General features: G+C 39.9%; 1 protein-coding gene across 1 annotated transcript; it reads right to left on the reverse strand.

Annotated features, from left to right (window-relative positions):
• Positions 1-25: 25 nt before the first annotated feature.
• On the reverse strand, positions 26-604 carry LOC106013790 (the record flags this gene model as incomplete). The annotated part of the gene is given in 2 exon segments (XM_013090441.1): positions 26-202; positions 495-604. Coding segments are annotated over 2 exon segments (287 nt in total), but the record flags the coding sequence as incomplete, so codon positions are not given.
• Positions 605-1,156: the final 552 nt, after the last annotated feature.

Consider the following 1,156-nt stretch of genomic DNA (forward strand, 5'->3'; position numbering starts at 1 on the left):
CTCTTTCACCCCCCCCCACACACACCACAGCATTGCCAGCCTCCTTCAAGCTGACAGTAAACTGCCCCCGTCGTATAGCGTCCATTAGCGCGTCACCGGCTGTCTTCAAGTCCACCTGCTGCTTGACAGATTTGACATCTCCGCTGATCGGTGCCTTGTCCAGTAGGACGGCTCGGACTCTGATCACATTCTCAAAATTGATCTGAGGCAGAAATAATAATGATAATGATGATGATGATGATGATGATAATAATAATAATAATAATAATAATAATAATAATAAAAATCATAATAATACAAGACAACAATCTTCACAAACTGCACACTTTCCACCCCTCCCATGCATATAATATATATAGTTGAATAGGTATTTGAATAAGCTCTCTGTTGAAACCAAACAGGAGGTGATTTAGAATTATATGTGAGGAGAGCATAACACTGAAACGTTATTCTGAGACAGACTTCGTATATTGCATTATCGTGACCACACCAACCTTGATGGAGGACACTCGTAGCTTTGAGATCCCGGTAGCTTTGGTAATGGCGGACAGAATGCCACCTTTGAAGGCAGTGACGTCAGCCAATATTTTGGGCCGGTAGGTAGCTAACGAAAGATAACCATAAATCAAAGAGGTTATAAATAGCACTATTCATATATTATAGGGCCTATAATATAATAATATAGGGGCAGTAGAAAACCATAAACACCCAAGAGGTTATGAATAGTAGGCCTACTCATCAGTTCTTGGGCATATGGAGTTATTAGTATCCCCTTAAACCTTGTTCATTTGTCTTGCATTTGGCGAAAAAAACCCCAAACCAACAACAACCCGCCTATGGAGTTATTAGAATCCTCTTAAACCTTGTCCATTTGTCCTGCATTTGGCGAAAAAACAAAACAAAACAACAACCTATCAATCTTGAACAGAAGTCGAGATATTTGCGATAGAAGAAGTTGGGTGTTGCCTGGTGTCAGAGGTAAGATTAACGAGAAAATGGCCGCCAAAGTTTGGTGGCTTCCAAAGTTTGAGTGTCCTTGAAGACTGGAAATTTATATTTTTTGTGCCTTTGATCAACATTTGTCCGTAAATTCCACAGAGAAATGTATTTTTTAATGGACACAAAAGGTGCTGAGCCAAGAAAAGAACATTCGAAC

The sequence above is a fragment of the Aplysia californica genome, unplaced genomic scaffold (genome assembly GCF_000002075.1).
Source record: "Aplysia californica isolate F4 #8 unplaced genomic scaffold, AplCal3.0 scaffold01281, whole genome shotgun sequence".
NCBI lineage: Eukaryota > Metazoa > Mollusca > Gastropoda > Aplysiida > Aplysiidae > Aplysia > Aplysia californica.